The following is a 19401-nucleotide window of genomic DNA, read 5'->3' on the forward strand; positions in this document are numbered from 1 at the left end:
ATATTAACTTGTCGATATACATATGAGATATTAAAGAATTTAAAAGAAAAAAAATCTAAGATCAAAATATTAATTTTTCCTCACCTTCTTACTAATTTTCTTTTTCACATCGATGAACAACTTTCTTTGCCATGACAATGACAAATTTTTAAAAATTATTTACAAAATACAAACCTTAAAAACTGGTTAATTAAAGCGAATAAACACGTTTGGCCGGTGCATCGCATGGGCATATATTGCTAGTGTGTGTATATATATATATATATATATATATATATATAAGTGCCAAAGGAGGACCAACACAGCTTCAAGTACTTGTACCAAAAACTTTACAAATTGTACACGCTATGAATGCTTGTACCAAAAGCTATATAACTTGTACACTTTAACCAACTACTTTTTTATCCCACGTGGACATATGTCATAGTACTTAATATTTATTTCCTTCTCATGTATAAATGTATTCACTTCAATTTTAATTCTCCGACACATTTATTTCCTCCATGCACTTTTTCTTTTCACTTTTGACTTTTCACGTTAACTGTGAATATTTATTCTCTTCCATGCATGTATAGGCATTAGCGATTCAATTTTAATTCTCCTACACAAAGTTATTTCCTCCCGCACTTTTACTTGTTCACTTTTGACTTTTCACGTTCTTTTAAGAATTAATAAATTTCACGTGAATATATGTCATAAGTCTTGAATATTTATTTTCTTCTCATGTATACACGTATGCACTTCAACTTTAATTCTCCGACACATATTTATTTATCGGCACTTTACTTGTTCACTTTTGACTTTTCACGTTCTTGTTGAATATTTATTCTCTCTTCATGTATACGTATGGACTTCAATTTTAATTATCCGACACATTTATTTCTCTATGCACTTTTACTTGTTCATTTTCGACTTTTCACGTTATTTAAGAATTAATAAATGAAATCTCCGCTTCGTCATATCACTTAGCCATATTACTATATTTGACTTTTCACATTCTTTAAGAATTAATAAATGAAGTCTTTAAACAATTCCATCACTTGGCCACATTACTCTACTTAACTTTTTCGTTTTACGAATTAATAAATAAGTACTTCACGTCCCATATTATTTAATGCATTACTAAAAACATATATCTATTTTTCTATTCTATATTTTTTTCTTCTTATATATATAACGCCCAAGATGGACGAACACAACAACAATAAATTATACAAAAAGCAACCGAAATTGTCAACATTATTCTAAGCTTATTTTTGGGGATTAACATGTGTACATTTCATAAGTTGAACATTAATTCTACCTCTTGTGTGTTACTTTTAAGTCCTAATTACATGGATTTTGCTGTATGTCTTAAATTGTCCTTTCATTTTAGATATTTGAATTGCATATACTTCCTACTGTCTCAAAATTTAAGTGTCTTACGTTTGACTAGACATGGAGTTTAAGAAATAAAAATAGACTTTCAAATCTTGTGATTTTAAATTAAAAATATGTATAATATAATAAAATATCCTTTGAATCTTGTGATTATAAATTTGAGATGTAGGATATTTGAATTGAACAACTTGTTAAAGAAAACTTTCCACCTAAACGAAAATCAAGAAAAAAATAAATATAAAAAAGGCGGACATAAGGATGAATAAGACAATTTTTTTTAATTTCTTAACAACAAACGCCAGTGGACGAACGATTACATATGATGGAGAAAAATTAAATCCCCATTTTTGACACCTTGTCATTCTCATCTTCACCCTAAATATCCATTGATTGTTTAACAATTAATATCCATCTTGATTCCGAACAACTTGTTAAAATTGTACGAAATGATCAAGAAAAAAATGAAAATCAAGAAGGAGAATCGGGTAACTCTTGTTAAAGAAAATCTCGATTGGAAGTTGCTTGTTTGGACTAACAAGCCTTCGATTTGTCGTTTCGGGAGAAAAAGCTAGCGAAGAACACCAAATGGGAAGTTTAACATTAATATTACCACTCGTGTGTTTACTTTTTAAGTCACGTGTCCGCATGATGATGATAATGTTGATGAAGATGTTTGGTTATCTCTACTAATAAAAATGGAGTATGGTCCAAAATAATTTCAAACCAGTTTTAAACCAATTAAAATTAAACCGTGCATTTGGCTTAACATTAATACTCCCTCGTTCACTTCAATTTAATTGCCCTTTGTGTACGTTTGGTAAATATAAAACGGAGTTTAAAATATGACAATTTTTTTTAAATAAAGATAGACTATCTTGTGGTTCTAAATTAAAAATATGTATAATATAATAAAATATCCTTTGAATCTTGTAATTATAAACTTGATATGTAGGATATTTAAATTGTCAACTTACTAAATATAAAAAGAGGCGGATAACCAAAATAAGACAAATTTTAATAAGAATTGAGAAATTAAAGGGAAAATAAGATGAAAAGAAAAAAAATATGGAGACTCAATAAGAAGAATCGCGGTATCCTTTGCAAAATATACGAACCATAAAGATTAATTAAATTGAATAACCAAATTAATCAGTTGGGCCCCGTGCATCGCACGGGCATAGTTTGCTAGTATATGTATATACTTTCAGTCACCATACCCATATTAAATTGGCATTTCATAACAGAGACTAATAGGAAGCTTTGCTGCCTCCCCCTTCCTCCTCCCAACAGAATGAGAGGAGAGATTTCACTGATGAGAACAAAATGTATTAGTTTAAGATTTAAGGTGGAGCTTACATGGAATGTAATCTAAAGCTATTGAATATTAGTAAGTGTGTTATATACTAGACTCTGATGCTTTGAACAAAGAGTGAATTCATCCTGAAGACAATGTTGCCATCTATCTAGCCTGAAAAGTCCAAGTATCCTGATCTGTTTCAACATTGTTTTACCTGGAAATGAGATATAAATGTTTCCCGGACTCATCAACACTTTACTTGCTCAGTTTGTAGATGCAATGGGCCTAAACCATGTCAACAGTTTTATACTAAAATGACCATAAAGCAAGATAGAAGAAGGAAGTGAAAATTTGTTAAGAAAGATGAACTGCAAAATGTCAAAATTAAGAAACTTAACATAAATATCATCTCCAGTTTAACTTATTCGAGACAAAGATAATACATCTCTACATGACAGTGGAAGGAAAAGGATACATAAACGCAGTACAAATGTACGTAACAATATTATGAAAATAAACTACTTACTGTTCAGCCACTACTTCGTCTTTTGCCTTCGGCTCTGCAACTTTGGGACTCTCAACCACTGCTGAGTTCTTATCCTCTGTTTCTTTTATTGTCTTCAGGATGTCCGCTTTTTTCTGCTGAAGAGCTTCCAGTTTGGCATTGATCTTCTCCAACTTGGATTTCAACTTACCAAGATCGTTGCTTTTATACTTGTCCTCGAGTTTTTTCTTCTTCTCAGCTTTATCTTTTTTTGAATCCTTTTGTTTCTCGTCTTTACCTTCCTTTCCCTTCTCCTTCTTTTTACTTTTATCTTCTGCTTCACCATCGGATGCTTTCTTGGCTTCCTCAATTTTTATCTCTCTTGTGGTGACTACAGCCTCATTCACCTTGTCTTGCTTATCTTCATCATCTGATTCTTCTTTGCTCTTCACTTTCTTTTCTTTATCCTTCTTGTTTTTCTTCTCTTTATCCTTCTTCTTCCCTTCTTTAAAATCTTTCTCTTCCTTATCTTCTTCCTTTGGCACCTCTTTGCTCTTGTTTTTCTTTTCTTTATCCTTTTTCTTCCCTTTTCCATCATCCTTCTTTTCCTCTGTTTCTTCATCCGACTTCTCTTTGCTCGTCTCTTTGTCTTCTTTATCCTTTTTCTCTTTCTTTTCCTTCTTGGGTTTCTTCTCTTTACCCTTCTTCTCTTCTTTTTTATCATCTTTCTCTTCCTCCCTGTCTTCCTTATCTTCTTCCTCCGATTCCTCTTTGCTCTTCTCTTTCTTTCCTTTATCCTTTTGCCCTTTCTTTTCCTTCTTGTTTTTCTCCTCTTTATCCTTCTTCACACCTTTTTCATCATTCTCTTCTTCCTCTGCTTGGCTCTCGTTTTCTTCATCCGACACCTCTTCTTTCTTCTCTTTATCCTTTTTCTCATTTTTATCCTTCTTGTGTTTCTTCCCTTCCTCAGTTTCTTCTTCCGACTCCTCTTTGCTCTTGTTTTTCTCTTTCTTTTCCTTCTTGTCTTTCTTCTCTTTCTTCTCCCCTTTCTCATCATCCTTTTCTTCCTCTGATTCCTCTTTGATTTTCTCTTTTTCCTTTTTCACTTTCATAACCTTCTTGAGTTTCTTCTCCCCTTCTTCTTCCTCTATCTCTTCCTCCGACTCCTCTTTGATCTTCTCTTTCTTACCCTTCTTGAGTTTCTTCTCTTTATCCTTCTTCTCCCCTTTTTCATCATCCTTCTCTTCCTTTATTTCTCTGTTGTCTTCTTCTTCCGACTCCTGCTTGCTCTTGTCTTTCTTATCTTTATCCTTCTTCCCATTTCCATCATCCTTTTCTTTCTCCGATTCCTCTTTGCTCTTGTCTTTCTTTTTTTTATCTTTTTTTACCTTCTCGTGTTTCTTCTCTTTATCCTCCTCCGCTTTTACATTTTTTGTTTCACCTTCTTTCTCATCCTCTGACACCTCCTTGCTCTCCTTATGTTTTTCTTTATCCTTTTTGTCTTTCTTTTCTTTCTCCTTCAAATCATCGGACTTTTCTATCTCTTTCTCGACTTTGGATTGAAGTTCTTCCTTTTCCATCTTTTTTTCTTCTCCCCTAGCAACAACACCTGTTTCCCCTTCCTATCCAAAATTGTCCGCACAATGTGCCTTCAATTTCTCCGAGATATCTGAGAAGGAGATGCAAAATTAAGAAAACAATAAGGCTACAATTATCATGTTTCAATAAAAGCATTAGGTAGAAAGAAAAACGAACAGAATCACAAAAGACTATGGCAAGCACTGAAGATTTTCTCAAAACCATGAAGGACAAACAATGTTTTCAAAGGTTGCGGTGAACAAGGTATCGGGGGAAGTTGGATGAAATAGCCAACTAAATCCTTAATGGTAACTTACACACGTCTAGAGAAGAAAAGAACTATGGTGGAGGATAAGGACTCCATCTTTACATTCTGTTAGCCTAACTTGACTCAGAAGAAGATCTCGTCGGAACATATCCTCTATTCCTTTCCTGCACTTCTATATCCCATGCCACTTTATACTTTCAGCTTCTAACTAATTTTCAGCATTTATTCTCCATAACTGCAGAGGTGGAGCCAGGATTTGAAGCTTATGGGTTATGAATTCTAATTTTTTTAAGTTACTGGGTTCTCAATTATTAATCCGTTTATATTCAATGGATTTTTAAGACAAAATCTTATTTACTAGAGTCGGTTGCTACTATTCAGGGTTACCTCAGAGTTACAGGGTGTAAATCAGAGCGAATGGGTTCAGCCGAACCTGTAGCCGACATTCTGGCTCCACCAGTATCCATAAGCCCCATTCAACTGTAGTTTTTCTTCTTTTTTTCGTTCTTCCCATATCATACTAGATATAATCAATGAGCTTCATTACGTATAAAAAGACTATGATTTGATTCACTACATAAGACAGATTTTCCCCCAACTGAAATTAAGATGCAGTTTAAACCTAATGAACCACCAAATTGTCTCTCACAAGGATGTTCACCCTATTGAATGGCAATTTGGTCTAGTATAACCTATGAGTTACAATCACATGGAAGGCAACTGAACTATTAACATTCGTCAAATCATATTAGAGCAAAAGCCAAATATCAATGGGATATCGACCAACATGGGAAGAAAAAAAAAGTAAATAGGCAGCAGTGCTTCATTAGCTGGAACTTACACATACTTATAAAAGAAAGAACCGTGGAGGGGAACACAAAAATATTACTTCAGCAAGTCATTTCCTCTATCCTTTTCCTGCACATCTATATTCCGTGCCACTTTACGTTTTCAGCTTCTATTTCATTCTCAGCATTTCTTGTGCCCCATCTAGCTATAGTTTTTCCACTATTATCATTCTTTCCATGTCATACTAGAGATAATCAGTGAACTTTACATGTAAAAAGACTATGATTTGATTCACTACATAATGCAGATTTTCCCCTAACTCCAAATTCAGATGCCGAAAAGTCATAATTCCAACTGTAACATTCTAAGATGGAACACGGTACTGGCAAATGGAGATAACTCAGAGATGTCACCGATCATTTCAGTAACCTCATTCCATTTTAATACTGTTAATAGATACATGGTAGCCATAACTTAGATTACTTCCAACTATAATCCACAGACCACAACAACAACAACATCGAAAACAAACTAGGCCAGTGCGAGCTTGCTAACATTGCCAGTTCCAAGCCCGTATAATGGAAAAGAGTTGTTGTAAGTTGACGGTCAACGTAAAACTCGTCAAATTATGATGAATCCATACAATACGTAATACGACCACAATTACCCCATTTTTTTCCCAATGCAGAAAAGAGAAAAGATGTGGGCTTTTCTTATTTTCCAATTTCTTTTTTCCTTTTTTTGGGGTGGGGGTACTTTGTTTATGATTGAGGGGCAGTTCTTGTTGTTGTTTATCAAATACATAATGCAAATAAATATCACAAGTGAATCATAAGCAATATTGATATAGAACATAGAGCATACAGATATTTACCGGATGATCACAAACAATCATAATGGTACTAATTTTTACATAGAAAGAGGAAATTGACACTGAAATAACAAACATAAACAATAAAAAGATTTCACCTTTAATTGCAAGGGCACTAAAAATTATTAAGCCCAAATTAACATCACATAAACTATAAAACTAATCCTCAAAATTGATTGATAAATCCCCCATATACATTTACAGCAATCTCAATCCATAACAATCAATAAATGAGAAAATAAGCAAGAAAGCCAATAAAAAAAAGATATAAATGGATCAAAAGGAATCAACTTTTACACAATATAAACAAAACCCAAGTGAGATAATTAAATATAAAACTTACCCTTTTCAGTAAGAAGCAGAAAACTCCAAGAAACTCTGTGCCCAATATGAAGTATGAAGAAATAGATATGTTGTGGATATTAGAACAAATCAAGAAATAGAGAATCTATTTATAGAAAGGATAGAATTATATAACCGCGTATTGAACGTAACACGGGGGCAATTGAATGTGGACTTTATAAGTCGGTAGATATGAAAAATGAATTGATTTTAAAGTTTGCTTTTAATTTGGTGAAAAAAGAGTAGTTTTTGGTTAAAGGAAACAAAAGGAAGAAAGAGAGAGGAAGAAGAAGCTAAGAGAAGTGTCATCAATGTCTATGTGTAAAGTTAAAGTGTACACGTGGCGCACTTGTATTAATTTGATGGAGGAATTTACGAGTCACCGCTAAAGTGGAGCTCCTTGCATTTTGCACTGAAAATTGAATAATAGGGTTGGTTTTAGGGGTGTGAAAATCGGTTTAATCGATAAACTGAATCAATAAAAATGATAGTGATTAATTGATATAAGGTTATTGAGTTAACGTATGTAATTTTTTTTATTAGATTATCGGTTTGGTTTTCGATTTTAAGAATTTAGTTAATGGTTAAATCGATAATACAATAAGCCTTTATTAAAAATTACATTTTTATCCACAATTATATATTAGTGGCTGTAAATTATAATTTTTAAATACAAACCTTATTTCTAAATTGCTTATCGCAGGCACGTTTATTCTAATTATATTCTCTCAATTCTCGTACGAACTAGGGCTTGTGATGCCTCTTTACATCTCTCCCTCACTTCTCAATCGATACTAGGGCTTGTGATACCTTTTTGCAAGTTCTTTCAGTTTTAGATCTTTGAAGTTGTTGGCCTTGGTGCTATTGGTGCTACTGATGCTTACTGCTTTCTTTTGCATTTTATAATTTGTCTTGTTGTTGATGTCTTTTCTGAAAAACTTCACCATGTTTATGAACAAATGAACCAAGATTTTTTGAAAAATTACTACAGTGCATTTTATAATTTTTTTATCTTATAACTTGTGTAGACTTTATGCATAAAGGCAATATATATAATTATATATGAACAAATGAAAACAAGAGAAAGAAAAAAAAATTAGCGAAGTATTTTTTTATTGGTTAAATCGAAACCGAACCGTTAAGAACCAAACACCGATATACCGAAAACCGATAACGAATATCTTATCCGTTAGTTTTGATTTAGAGTATTCAGGGCCGGCTCCAGGCCAAGGCCACTAAGGCAATGGCCTTGGGCCCCCAAATTTTTGGGGCCCCATTTTTTATCATGTTTTATTGCTAATTTGTTTAAAAAATTATTGTGACTTATAAAATTTTTATATGTAGTTTCTAACTATGTAAATTATATTTCAAAAACCTTAAAAATTGTATGTCTGACTTCAGGATAAAAATAATAAATTTGACTCTCAAAATTCAAATTGTGTCACAAAACTTGAGATAGAGAGAGTAAACAATTTTTGTAAAAAAAGAAAAGAATTTTTTTAGTCACGTGATTGATTAGCTATATTGTCACTTGAATATTTTTTAGAATAAATTGATTTTAAAAAATTATTAACAACTTTGCATTGTTCTTGACGCTTTTAAAATATTAATTAATGACTTCACATCTAAAAAAATTTTAAAAAATAGACTTTAAATAAATAAATATATATATATCACAATTTTTTCTTCAAAAAAAAAAAAAATAGGGCCTCTCTTTGAAGTTTGGCCTTAGGCCTCCAATCTTGTTGAGACGGCCCTGAGAGTATTTACAAACCGAAAATCGATAAACCGACCAATAATTCACAAAACCGAACCGACTGATAAGCACTCGTATTTTTAACTTGTAACTTGTAAGCAATTTATAACGAAACTAATATGTTACAGTAATTAATACGGAAGATATTTTAGTGATCGTTCTGTTTCAAATAAATGAGATTTCAAGGGATTGATAATTTCAAGATTATAATCATGAAATTATTATCCCACGCCCAATATGAATAACTAATACGAGAATTATAGTATAAAATTTACACCTTTGAGAAAGTGTAATTGAACGATTCTGCATATTCAACCTTTGGGAATTGTCATTTCCCACTCTGTATCAGGTTTGCTACATCAGAATATACATATTGTGCGCTTACAAAAACGAATGAGGTTGATTCAAATCAAGATAATTAAAATGTTTATCAAATCGTTAGATTAACTTCAAGGGGTCGTTTGGTTGCTCATTATGAAGTGAATTATTCATGCATTAAAATCAACATAACTAGTAGTACCATATTTAGTAATACTTTAGTTGCTATGTATAAAATTAAGCACTTGAAGTACGGTGTTTGGTTACCAGCTTACAATTCCGCATTAACTAATACAAGTACTTATAAGTTATGGGGAACTACATACATTACTTTATGCAAGGTAAAGGATAAAATAACTAAACACGTGCATAACTAATTCTTATATTACTAATATTTGCATAACTCTAACCAGCAAACCAAATGAACCCTAAGCTAGCATTTGGCCATAGATTCCCAATTTTTTTTTGAAAAATTTGATTTGGGTGAAGTTTTCAAGTTTTGAAAATATAATTGGCCATAGTTTTTCAAAACATATTTCACTTTTTGTTTTGAAAAACATGAAACATTACTTATGCTCATAAGTTCTAAAAACTATCAAGACTACTCAACCATACAAAACATACATTCTTGCTAATCCCAAATTATGCAAAACATGATAATTTAATAGCAATTGCTAATAACACACTTACTAGCTACTACAATTCAAATTACAATACAAGGATCCATCCGTTCAAGAAAAAAAGGGTAGTAACAAGTTTAGCTCGTTCACTTTATAGAAGAGACTGCTTTAATTTAAAAGTTTTGAAAAGGCTAAAACATAAATCTTGGCTCAAATACAGTTTTGAGCCAGAATTTGGGATTTGTTTTAAAAAACTCTCAAAATTTTATGGCCAAACAAAAATTTAAAAATAAATTTTCAAAATATGATCCCAGAATCCAAACGGGAGCTCTAGCCATGTATCTGGCCTATATGTTAAGACTTAAGAGCATTTTGAATGGAACATCATACTTGGGCTATTGTGAGATTTTCGTTTTCCCAAGTTCAACAAAGTGAGAATAGAAGTCTTTGATTGAAGTAAAGAAAGATAGGAATTTATTACTACAAAAAAATAGTAGTAACAGAAGAAGGTTTGAATAGAAGAAAAGAAACCTCCCTTCACGCTCTTTCACTGAATATTCTCTCTCTCAAACAGCAAAGCGCACATTCTTTCAAATTGCTGTCTCTTTCTCTCTCTCCCTCTTTGCCTTTCTCTCTCTCTGAAAAAAAAATCCTCAAAAGGGTCGAAGCAAAAACTTATAGAGAAAGAAAAACGAAGGAGAGAAGAGAGAGAGAGAGAGAGAGAGCCAAGAATTTAGAAGAAGATCTCTCATTCTTCTCCACAATGAATGACCTTTTAAATGTAAGTTTGGAATATTTCCTTAACAACCCTTTTTTTCTGTTTTTTGGGTATCTACATTTTCTTGATCTGTCTGGTAGCTGAAAATACAAAGAATTTGGCAAAAAGGATAAAACTTGATGACCCCTTTTGGGTTTTTCCATGTTTCATTGCTCAAAGGGTCAAACTTTAGTTGTAATTATGGCCATTTTACAATTTCCTTTGATCTGTATGGCAGCTGAGAATGGGAAAAAGAATAAAACTTACGACCCCTTTTGGATTTTTCCTTGTTACATTGCTCAAAGGGTCAAATTTTTGTTGTAATGGTAGCCACTTTACCATTATTATTTTTTTTAATCTGGAGGGCAGGTGACATATTAAAGAAATGGGAAGAAGATTAAAACTTGATGACCCTTTTTGGATTTTTCCATGTTTTTCTGCTTTCATTGCTTAGAGGGTCAAGTTTTAGTTGTAATTATAGCCACCATTTTTTGATCTGGATGGTAGCTGAAATATTTAACGAAATGGGAAAAAGAATAAAACTTGTTGACTCCTTTTGGATTTTTCTATGTTTCACTGCTTTCATTGCTCAAAGGATCAAAATTTAGTTGTAATTATGACCACTTTACCATTTTTTTTTTTATCTGTATGGCAGCTGAGAAATAAAAAGAAATGGGGGAAAAAGAATAAAACTTGTTGACCCCTATTGGATTTTTCCATGTTTCACTGCTTTCATTGCTTCGAGGGTCAAGTTTTAGTTGTAATTATATCCACCATTTTTATGATCTGGATGGCAGCTGAGAAATATAAAGAAATGGGAAAAAGAACAAAATTTGTCAACCCTTTCTGGATTTCCATGTTCATTGCTCAAAGGGTCAAATTTTAGTTTTCATGATGGCCACTTTAGCATTTGTTATCTGGATGGCAGCTGAGATATTTAAGGAAATGGGAAAAAGAATAAAACTTGATGACCCCTTTTGGATTTTTCCATGTTTCACTGCTTTCATTGTTCAAAGGGTCAAATTTTAGTCGTAATGATGGCCACTTTAGCATTTTTTGATCTCTATGGTAGCTGAGAAATACAAAGAAATGGGAAAAAGAACAAAATTTGTTGACCCTTTTTGGATTTTTCCATGTTCATTGCTCAAAGGGTCAAATTTTAGTTGTTATGATCGCCACTTTAGCATTTTTTTTATCTGGATGGCAGCTGAGATATTTAAGGAAATGGAAAAAAGAATAAAACTTGATGACCCCTTTTGGATTTTTCCGTGTTTCACTGCTTTCATTGTTCAAAGGGTCAAATTTTAGTCGTAATGATGGCCACTTTAACATTTTTTGATCTGTATGGTATCTGAGAAATACAAAGAAATGGGAAAAAGAACAAAACTTGTTGGGCCATTTTTGGATTCCCATATTTCACTGCTTTCATATCTCAAAGGGTCAGTTTTGTTTGTTATTTTACCCGATTTACCATTTGTTTTAATTTGTATGACAGCTGAGAATTACAAAGAAATGGAAAAAAAGACAAAAACTTGTTGACCCTTTTAGTGTTTTCCCTAGTTTCACTGCTGTCATAGCTCAAATCGTCAAGTATGCATATGTCATTGCCCAATTTACCATGTTTATCTTCTTGACTTGATCAAGGGAAAAAAGGTTTCTGTAGTAAATTAATTGTATATAATTGAGTACTTTTGACAAATTCTAGACTCTAGCTGATGGATAACTTAGGAATGAAAAAAGACAGCAGACAATGACATTTGGATCATGACAATTGTTAGAAAAGTTGCATTCTTGGCCTAACTTTGCTACTATAATGAAGTTGATTTTAAACTTAAATACGTAAGTTGGCAGAAGAACTGAAGGAATACAAGTTCCTGGAATTTCCATGCTTATAAGGATTTTCAATGCAATTTTTTTTTTTGTATAAATGTTGCTCCTTTATTACTTACCATTACAAAACAATACAGCAAGGAGGAGAAATGATTCTTTAGGGTTCACTATCAACATAATGTCTGAGGGGGGATAAAGATTCAAAATTTTAGCAGGATCTTCTCCTTCAGGAATCACTACTCTAAATTGCTTCTTTGTTATGGAGGGAGGGGTTGCGGGGGGGGGGTGTCCGTATTTTCTCCCTGCACATCTTTTAATACATTTTCTTGGAATGATTAAATATTAGGAGGCAAAGTTGCCAGATCCTCTGTGGAGTCCTCTCCATGGGATATTTTCCACCCAAGAGTTGTCACACTATAAGCTGTTTTTACACCTTTTAGCAAAACATTTAGCTTGGCATTTTTTCTCTTAAAAATTGATGCTTAGTCAAACATCTCGCTAGAGTAAACAAGAGCAAAACGCTAACATGGTGTCATTATAACTATCTCAAGCTCCATCATAATAGATGAAAGAGTGCTGCGGGATCTTGTGCCGAATTGCTAAAGTTTGTTGCAAGCACTACATAGATCCTCCTTTGTGCTGGAAATTTGAACCAAAGAGCTGATGTGGTTATGTGATTTATAGTTGAAATCATCACTTCAGAAATGGCATATTCTTCACAATTTTTTGGTCTGGCAACATGAAAATCCTTATCCTTCTCAATGTAGTATGTAAAACTCTATAGCTACACATATTGCTTGTCAAGGGCCAACTGTCTTTGGACCTGTCTTTTCTTCGTGTAATATAAGATGTATGTAGAATTAATTGGCCTTTGTCTTGCCATTTATCTACTTGAAAAATGATTATCCTGGGAGTACTCCTTTTTGTTTCTTTACTAATGATTTTCAGAAGATAGTCAATGTCTGTGTCGCTTGACTTCTCCAAGAGTTTAGCGTATCTTAGTGCTATTTTTAGTGTTACTAGGTTTTTAATTTCCTTGACTTATGTCTGTGCTGGTAAAATCCTTTAAACATGTTGTTGCACGTGTTGAAAAGTGTAAAATTTCATTTTTCATTTAATAACTACTTGGTTTATCTTGTAGGATGATTTTGATTCTTTCGACGCCCCAAGGCATCAAAACGATAGAAACGGAGATGTTGAAATGGGAACACAAAAACCAATGAATTCCGGGGAGCTAGGCCTCGACGATTTTTTTAAAAAGGTTTATGAATAATATTGTTACTTTCGTTAAAAGAATAATACCATAATTCTCCTTTCCCTCTCCTTCCCCTTCTTCAAATTACTTTCCCTGCACAATTTGAAGTTGATCTCATGAAGCTTTTTCACTTACTCCATATCTTGCTTTCTTTGTTTGCTAGGTTCAACAAATTGAGAAACAATATGAAAAACTGAATGAACTACTCCAGAAGCTTCAGGTATAAATATGTATCTTTTTTTCTTCTGGACAACCTTTTCTTAAGAAGGTTCAATAGCCTTTTGAAACCTGCAATGAAGTCATCTAATTTCCTTGAAAGTGTATTTGAGTACTTTAGATTGTCCTTGTCTTATTTTCCCGATATTTTCCCGATCTTTACCTAGGTGATGGATATACAAGGACAAATAGAAAAAGTTTGTTCGCCCAGACTATTTTCCTTTCTTTTGCCAATGCTTGGGATGGGGGTCCCAAAATATGGGGAAATTTTCTTATTATGATGTTGGTATTTGGTTCAGGGCTCTAAATGGGAACTGTGTGAGGTTGATTCTTCTTTTTCTTTAGTGTCTAGAGATATGTTTCTATCTCTTACAACTTGCCCATTCTTTGAGCAGCACATGCCCCAATCTCTTTTATCAGTTTGGTTTCTTGTTGTGTTTTACGAAATGTGTTCGAGATCTATGAATTCTAATGTAACTTACTTAATTGTCACTGGATTTACAAGCCTCTTGGTTTAACTGCACGCCTTTCTGCTCCAAGATCCAACTTTCACATGCGGAGATTTTGTTTTAAAATTCGCAGTCCTCGATGTGATGACCAAGCGCACAAAGGTGTCACATTCTAAAATTATTGTACTTTCCTTTTCGGTTTAGGGCTATCTTTATCAAAATCAGTGAAGTTCTAATTTGTTTAATGTGTAAACAACTAATTTAGGGGTTCATGTGGTAACTTTAAGAACTATAGCTCAATTTGTAGGCTACGTAGTGTCTTAGCACAATATACATAAGCCATATGAGTTTAGACGATCTGCCTAACGATTTGTTTCTTAAAGAACTTGTAATGTGTAAATACTTAAGGTCTTTCCACATGCTTTTCACAGGATGCTCATGAGGAATCAAAGGCTGTTACAAAAGCTGCTGCTATGAAAGGTAATCCATCTTCTTGCAGTTATAATGCTTTAGCAAGTGATGTAGCCATTTGATTTGCATGATTATGGTATTCTGGACTCATAGATACTCACTAACCATGTCATGGAACCTAGTTTTACTTAATTGGAGTAAGAAACTCCTAATGTGTTACCAAAGCTGAATTAGAAATTTCCTTCATTAGGGTAGTTGAAATATCAAAAATAGTTTACTTTCGAGAAAGAGGCATCATAGGAAAGTTCAAATTATGTAAGGGTATCCTGCAGGTAGACTTCCAGAATTTTGTAGAAATAGGTCAATTATTCTTAGTATATCAAATAAGAGAAAGTAGGATGAATTAAGGCATAAGATAATTAGATAGTCTCCTCCAATTTATGTCTTATTTCCTTTAAGGGTGTATCCCAATTTATGTAACAGATAGGCCGTAGTGTAAAGTCTTTTGATACACTTCTACAAATAAAAGCATTCTTTACATTCCTCTCATCTTTTAATAATTAAAATTTATTAAGTTATTGAAATTTCAATCAAGATATGATGTTCTCTTTATCAAAATTATTTTCTTAAATGCTACATTATGTATCTTCTTTCACCCTTACCAATAGAATAACAAAGTAAAATTAACTTATTAAGCGACGTGTCACTCAAACTATGTCATATGGCACGGGATAGGAGGAGTATCAGATGGGGTTCATTTTTCTCTTAGGGGAAGGGTAATAAGAAGTTCCTTTAATTATGCAGTGCTGTTAAAATTTTGTGTGTGCTTTATTTGAATATATTCCATTTACCGACTATCAGTATGTATTTCCCAAAAGTTGTTTAATCTTATTGATAGGAAATTGTCCAACTTAAAATATGAAATAACTTTATAACAGAAAACTGATTTTAAGCTTTACCATTTGTTCGGAGACAATCTGATTTGGCTTTAATAGAGAAGGAACAATCACCTCCTTTCATTAATTTTAGGGGAAAGCCGCCTATATATAGTCAAGTATGCTGAAAGGCAGAAGTTACTGATGTATTTCTCATCTTAAATTGGTGGCCACCTTTTCTTTTTTGTTCTTTTTTCTGGTTATGATATCACTTATATAAAAAGAACTTCTGGAACATATATAAGAAAATTAAACAAGTCTACCTGTTGCACCTATAAATGCAACTTTGTCTTTTCTATTCTTAGCAAAACAGAAAGTAACTTGTATTCTCCGAATATTCGCCAATTAGTCTAAACAATACACTATTTAAACTCTTATCAAGAGTTCAAAATACCACGTGGACCTTCAACATGCAGTGGACAGATTATGAATAATCTGATAAGAGCATGTCCCAAAGTAAACTGAGAATGGATTAGTGCTCTATCCTTAAATTTAGAATATTGAAAGATGAAGCATGTAGAACGTTGACTTAGATTAATATCAAATACATTATTGTTGGTTTCTATTTGATTTTGCAAATGTAGCAAATAAAAGATAACTAGTGGAAAAGGAGCATGTTGCACTGAATAAGATTTTCTTTCCTTGGAAAAGTCCTTTTCCTTTGTTTCTTGCTATTCATTTTCATGTGTTTGTTAATGATAAAATTGTAACCTGCAGCAATTAAGCAGCGAATGGAAAAAGATGTCGATGAAGTCGGGAAAATAGCTCGATTAATCAAATCAAAAATTGAGGAACTTGATAAAGAAGTGAGTAATATTAAATGCTTATGTCTCTTACTTTTGGTCTTCTGTTATAGAACTGTTTTTCATCTGTTGTTTGTTCTCTTGCAGAATCTAGCCAATAGAAACAAACCAGGATGTGGTAAAGGATCCGCTGTTGACAGATCAAGAACAGCAACAACAGTGTAATTTTGACTAATTTCTCTCTTCTGTTTGTTTGATAGTTATTTCTTTGCAACTTTGTCACACAGTTGTTATTTTGACGTTGTTAAATTAAAAGTGTACCAACTTTTACTTCATATTTTTATATGCCAATATGTGGAAAACTTAAGTTAGTAGCACGTCTGATTTGTCAATGCTTAATGTATCATAGAAGTTGATAAATTGAAGCGCTTATTGTTCTCTCCTAGGCTTCCCCTCTTGCATCCTTGCGCATTCTTAATACTTATCTTGATATACCTATGGTCCTCACTTGACTTGTTGTCTATGTTTGCAGTTCCTTGAAAAAGAAGTTCAAAGACAAGATGGCCGAGTTTCAGGTAAATCAGTTGTGCTAAGAATGACTTTTTCTCTAGGTTTTGTTTGCTCTTAGGTTCAGTTGATTGAAATGTTTGCAGACTTTAAGGCAAAACATCCACCATGAATATCGCGAGGTTGTTGAAAGGCGAGTATTCACAGGTGCCAAAGCTTCTGAGTTTGAAATTTCTGCACGGAGTGTAAATGTTATAAAGCAGATTCTAATTGCGATTCCTTTTTTCTGGTATCTTTCTCTTTATGTTGTCGACAGTGACGGGTAATCGAGCTGATGAAGAGGTAAAGCTTGTGGTTCTTGTGAATTATTGGGAACTTAAGATTCTTTTCGCATATCTTCTTACTGTTCCTCCGGTTTTCTTGTTTCCCTCCATTTTCACCTTCAGACAATTGATAGGTTGATAGAGACTGGGGATAGTGAACAAATATTCCAGAAAGCTATTCAGCAACAAGGGCGAGGACAGGTATGGTCCTGCTGAACGATTTTCTAATCTCTTCCTTTACCTTATGTCCTAGTATTAGATTGTAACTTTTTCATATGGCTCCTAGGATCAAGATCTGAATACTTGAGTTATTTTCCCTAGGATTTAAAAATCCATGCCTCTAGACAGTTTAAGTTTCTGTTGGGAATTTGGCATTTCCCCTGGCTGTGTTAACATGAATTTGGGCCGCCATTGGCCATCCTATGCTGTTAACTACAATACGGAAGTAATAACTATTGCATGACCTACTGATGTAAGTGAAATTTAGAATGAAAGTTATTTCCCATCACCTGATTTTTGTTTTTCTTTCACTCTTCATTTTCAGTTAAATAATATTACATGCAAACTTTTGTCCTTTTGTGCGATAATGCAACTAAGTTACGTTTATAATATTGACACTTGAAATATTAGTGATCGGTGATATGATATGCTGCTAGTTCTCAATGTTTGTGTCTTGCAGATAATGGGCACACTAGCTGAAATCCAAGAGCGCCATGATGCAGTCAGAGAGTTAGAGAGGAAGCTTCTTGAGTTGCAACAGGTACTATACTTCTCTGACGTGAAGAGGAAGTAGCAACTTGAATTTCTTCGAAAAACCTTAATTTATATAAAGTGGAGCGAAGGGATTAAAAAATCAAAGACAGAGCAAAATAAAGAGTTCGTCCCTTATCTTATCTTCTAGACTAGACTTTGAGTTCTGAGTACTAAACATAATTTAGACTATTCTAGGTATGTTGATGAGTTTTGGCTTACTCACATCTAACTTGATGCCAACTGAAAATATGACAAACAAAGGGTCTCTCTCTATCTCTCTCTCTGTCTATATATGTGTGTGTGTGTGTATTTGCATGCTCGTGTGTGTGCACACAATGGCAGAATCAGGATTTTTATTAAGGGAATCAAATATAAAAAAGTAAAACACACGAAAAAATAAAGGAGATTCAACATATAGTATATATTACATAATCTTTTTTCTACCTATCTACAGAGTGTAATCTGAAAGGGCGTCAATTGACAACCCTCTGAGGAAGGTGGCCCCGCCACTACGTGCACATGCATATAATGTTCTTCTTTTGGGGGGGGGGGTGAGGAGGTGGAATATGCATAAGTAATGATGCCATGATTGAATGAGTTCCCGACAGAAAAGAGGAAAAATGGACAGATTATGTGGTTAAATTTTTTGTTTCATTTTGCAATGCAGGTATTCTTGGACATAGCAGTGTTGGTTGATGCTCAAGGGGACATGCTTGATAATATAGAATCACAGGTACTGTTATTCTCAAGAAAGGAAACTGACATTTGGGTATATGATTATGCTTATGTTTCCTCATCGCCAACAACCCGAATTTTCAGGTTTCGACTGCTGTAGACCATGTGCAGTCAGGGACTACTGCTCTACAAAAGGCAAAGAAACTACAAAAGAATTCAAGAAAATGGATGTGCTTTGCCATCATCATCCTTCTCATAATTGTTGTGATCATCGTCGTCGGGGTGCTTAAGCCATGGCAGAGTAACAAGGGTGCTTAACTAATTAATCCCTTATTAAGCAATATAGAGATACATATTGTATACTATGCATATGCTATTTAATGTATTACATTTCTTGGTTTTGTACATGTGCACCTTGGGGCTTGCTTCTATAATATAGTTTGAAGTGATTGAAATATGTAATCTATTCTTTAAATCCTGATTTTTACCTGGTTGGAATTGGGAAAATACTTTTGATTCAAATTTTATTAAATTTCTATGTCTCTGCTTGAATGAGTTTTGTGTAGGAAAAGTTTATTAACAAGTTGAATGGTTAGCCACAGATTATTGCATCTAAACAAAAGAATGAGAATCAGTTAGCTAGAATTCAGCTCTTCTAATCTAAGAAGTCATTTTTTCGTTGTTTGGTTACCAGAAAATAGTTTATAAAAAACATTTTACTTCATTGCTGGAAAATGACGTCTCTCACTTTTAACTTCGTATTACTTGCTCCAACTAATACTTAGATATTATTATAAATCTTTCGCGCCGAAAAGTTTTATAAGACACTTTTCAACCTTTACTG

General features: G+C 33.3%; 2 protein-coding genes across 3 annotated transcripts; one reads left to right on the top strand and one right to left on the bottom strand.

Moving 5' to 3' along the window:
• Window positions 1-3043: 3043 nt before the first annotated feature.
• On the bottom strand, window positions 3044-7195 carry LOC132049382 (uncharacterized). 2 transcript variants are annotated; one of them, XM_059440149.1, is made up of 2 exons: window positions 7011-7195; window positions 3044-4830 (listed from the first exon to the last, which is right to left on the bottom strand). In XM_059440149.1, the coding sequence occupies exon 2, from the start codon at window positions 4739-4741 to the stop codon at window positions 3200-3202; it is 1542 nt and encodes a 513-aa protein (XP_059296132.1). In that variant the 5' UTR covers window positions 4742-4830; window positions 7011-7195; the 3' UTR covers window positions 3044-3199. The 2 variants fall into 2 exon arrangements, with proteins under 2 accessions (XP_059296132.1, XP_059296133.1); XM_059440150.1 differs by lacking the exon at window positions 7011-7195 and adding an exon at window positions 6766-6926.
• Window positions 7196-10204: 3009 nt separating this feature from the next.
• On the top strand, window positions 10205-19064 carry LOC132049383 (syntaxin-132-like). The gene is made up of 13 exons (XM_059440151.1): window positions 10205-10484; window positions 13432-13551; window positions 13709-13765; window positions 14642-14690; window positions 16274-16362; window positions 16447-16520; window positions 16832-16874; window positions 16953-17013; window positions 17123-17148; window positions 17253-17330; window positions 17809-17889; window positions 18550-18615; window positions 18702-19064. Exons 1-13 carry the CDS (start codon window positions 10467-10469, stop codon window positions 18873-18875), a joined length of 936 nt encoding a protein of 311 aa, XP_059296134.1. The 5' UTR covers window positions 10205-10466; the 3' UTR covers window positions 18876-19064.
• The last annotated feature ends 337 nt before the right edge of the window (window positions 19065-19401 follow it).

The sequence above is a fragment of the Lycium ferocissimum genome, chromosome 3, assembly GCF_029784015.1.
Source record: "Lycium ferocissimum isolate CSIRO_LF1 chromosome 3, AGI_CSIRO_Lferr_CH_V1, whole genome shotgun sequence".
NCBI classification, from domain to species: domain Eukaryota; kingdom Viridiplantae; phylum Streptophyta; class Magnoliopsida; order Solanales; family Solanaceae; genus Lycium; species Lycium ferocissimum.

What these genes read in the sequence shown, in the direction of transcription:
- LOC132049382 (XM_059440149.1), bottom strand. Translation starts at nt 4,741, where the DNA reads ATGGAAAAGGAAGAACTTCAATCCAAAGTCGAGAAAGAGATAGAAAAG.
- LOC132049383 (XM_059440151.1), top strand. An exon ending in TCAAGAACAGCAACAACAGT is followed by an intron (nt 16,521 to 16,831) that starts GTAATTTTGACT and finishes CTATGTTTGCAG; the next exon opens with TTCCTTGAAAAAGAAGTTCA. An exon ending in TTGATAATATAGAATCACAG is followed by an intron (nt 18,616 to 18,701) that starts GTACTGTTATTC and finishes CCGAATTTTCAG; the next exon opens with GTTTCGACTGCTGTAGACCA.